The sequence below is a fragment of the Eimeria mitis genome, genomic scaffold (assembly GCF_000499745.2).
Source record: "Eimeria mitis Houghton genomic scaffold, Emh_scaff259, whole genome shotgun sequence".
Classification (NCBI taxonomy): domain Eukaryota; phylum Apicomplexa; class Conoidasida; order Eucoccidiorida; family Eimeriidae; genus Eimeria; species Eimeria mitis.
Window position 1 is genome coordinate 13306 of NW_013570929.1, and position 781 is coordinate 14086.

Below are 781 nucleotides of genomic sequence, written 5' to 3' on the forward strand. Positions count from 1 at the left end.
GATCCCAGGCGTGTGGGGTCGATCCCAGCCAGCCAGCTGGCTGGGATCCGATCCCAGCCGTGTGGGGTCCGATCCCAACAATGTGGGGTCCGAACCCAGGCGTGTGGGGTTCGATCCCCAGCATGTGGGGTGCGATCCCCAGCATGTGGGGTGCGATCCCCAGCATGTGGGGTGCGATCCCCAGCATGTGGGGTGCGATCCCAGCTGGCTGGGATCGGATCCCAGGCGTGTGGGGTGCGATCCCCGTCTGTGTGTGAGGGTGGCGAGGATGGCCGATGACCCCCCATGGGGTTGGGGATCCGATCCCAGGTGGAGTTAATATAAACCTTCAGGTGTGTGGGGTGGGCCCCGCTGAGGTGTATGCGCACCTTTGGGGTGTATGCGCACCTTTGGGGTGTATGCGCACCTCGGGTCTATAAACACACACAAAATAAACACCGCGGGAATTTCTCTCTTTTTAATTCTTGCTGTTCTTTGCATGCATGCATGCATGCATGCATGCATGCATGCATGCATGCATGCATGAGACACAAACCCTTCTCTAGGGTTTAGGGTTTAGGGTTTAGGGTTTAGGGTTTACGCCCACACACAGTCTCCAGGCTTAGGCATAGGGTTACCGCTCATAACACCCTAGGGTTTAGGGTTTAGGGTTTAGGGTTTAGGGTTTAGGGTTTAAGCATGAGATGGTCAGACACAAATAAAGAGTTGATGCTGATGAGAGGATAAAAAAAAAAAAAACAACACCGCCTCTGTCTACTGGATGCTAGCTGCTGCTGCTGCT

General features: G+C 54.9%; 1 protein-coding gene across 1 annotated transcript in view; it reads left to right on the plus strand.

The window, feature by feature from the left end:
• Positions 1–319, plus strand: part of EMH_0005750 (uncharacterized protein) — a gene marked incomplete at both ends in the record, with an annotated part of 1868 nt that extends 1549 nt beyond the window's left edge. The window contains one exon of the mRNA XM_013497294.1: positions 1–319. Coding sequence (XP_013352748.1) covers positions 1–319 — 319 coding nt within the window.
• Between the last annotated feature and the right edge of the window lie 462 nt (positions 320–781).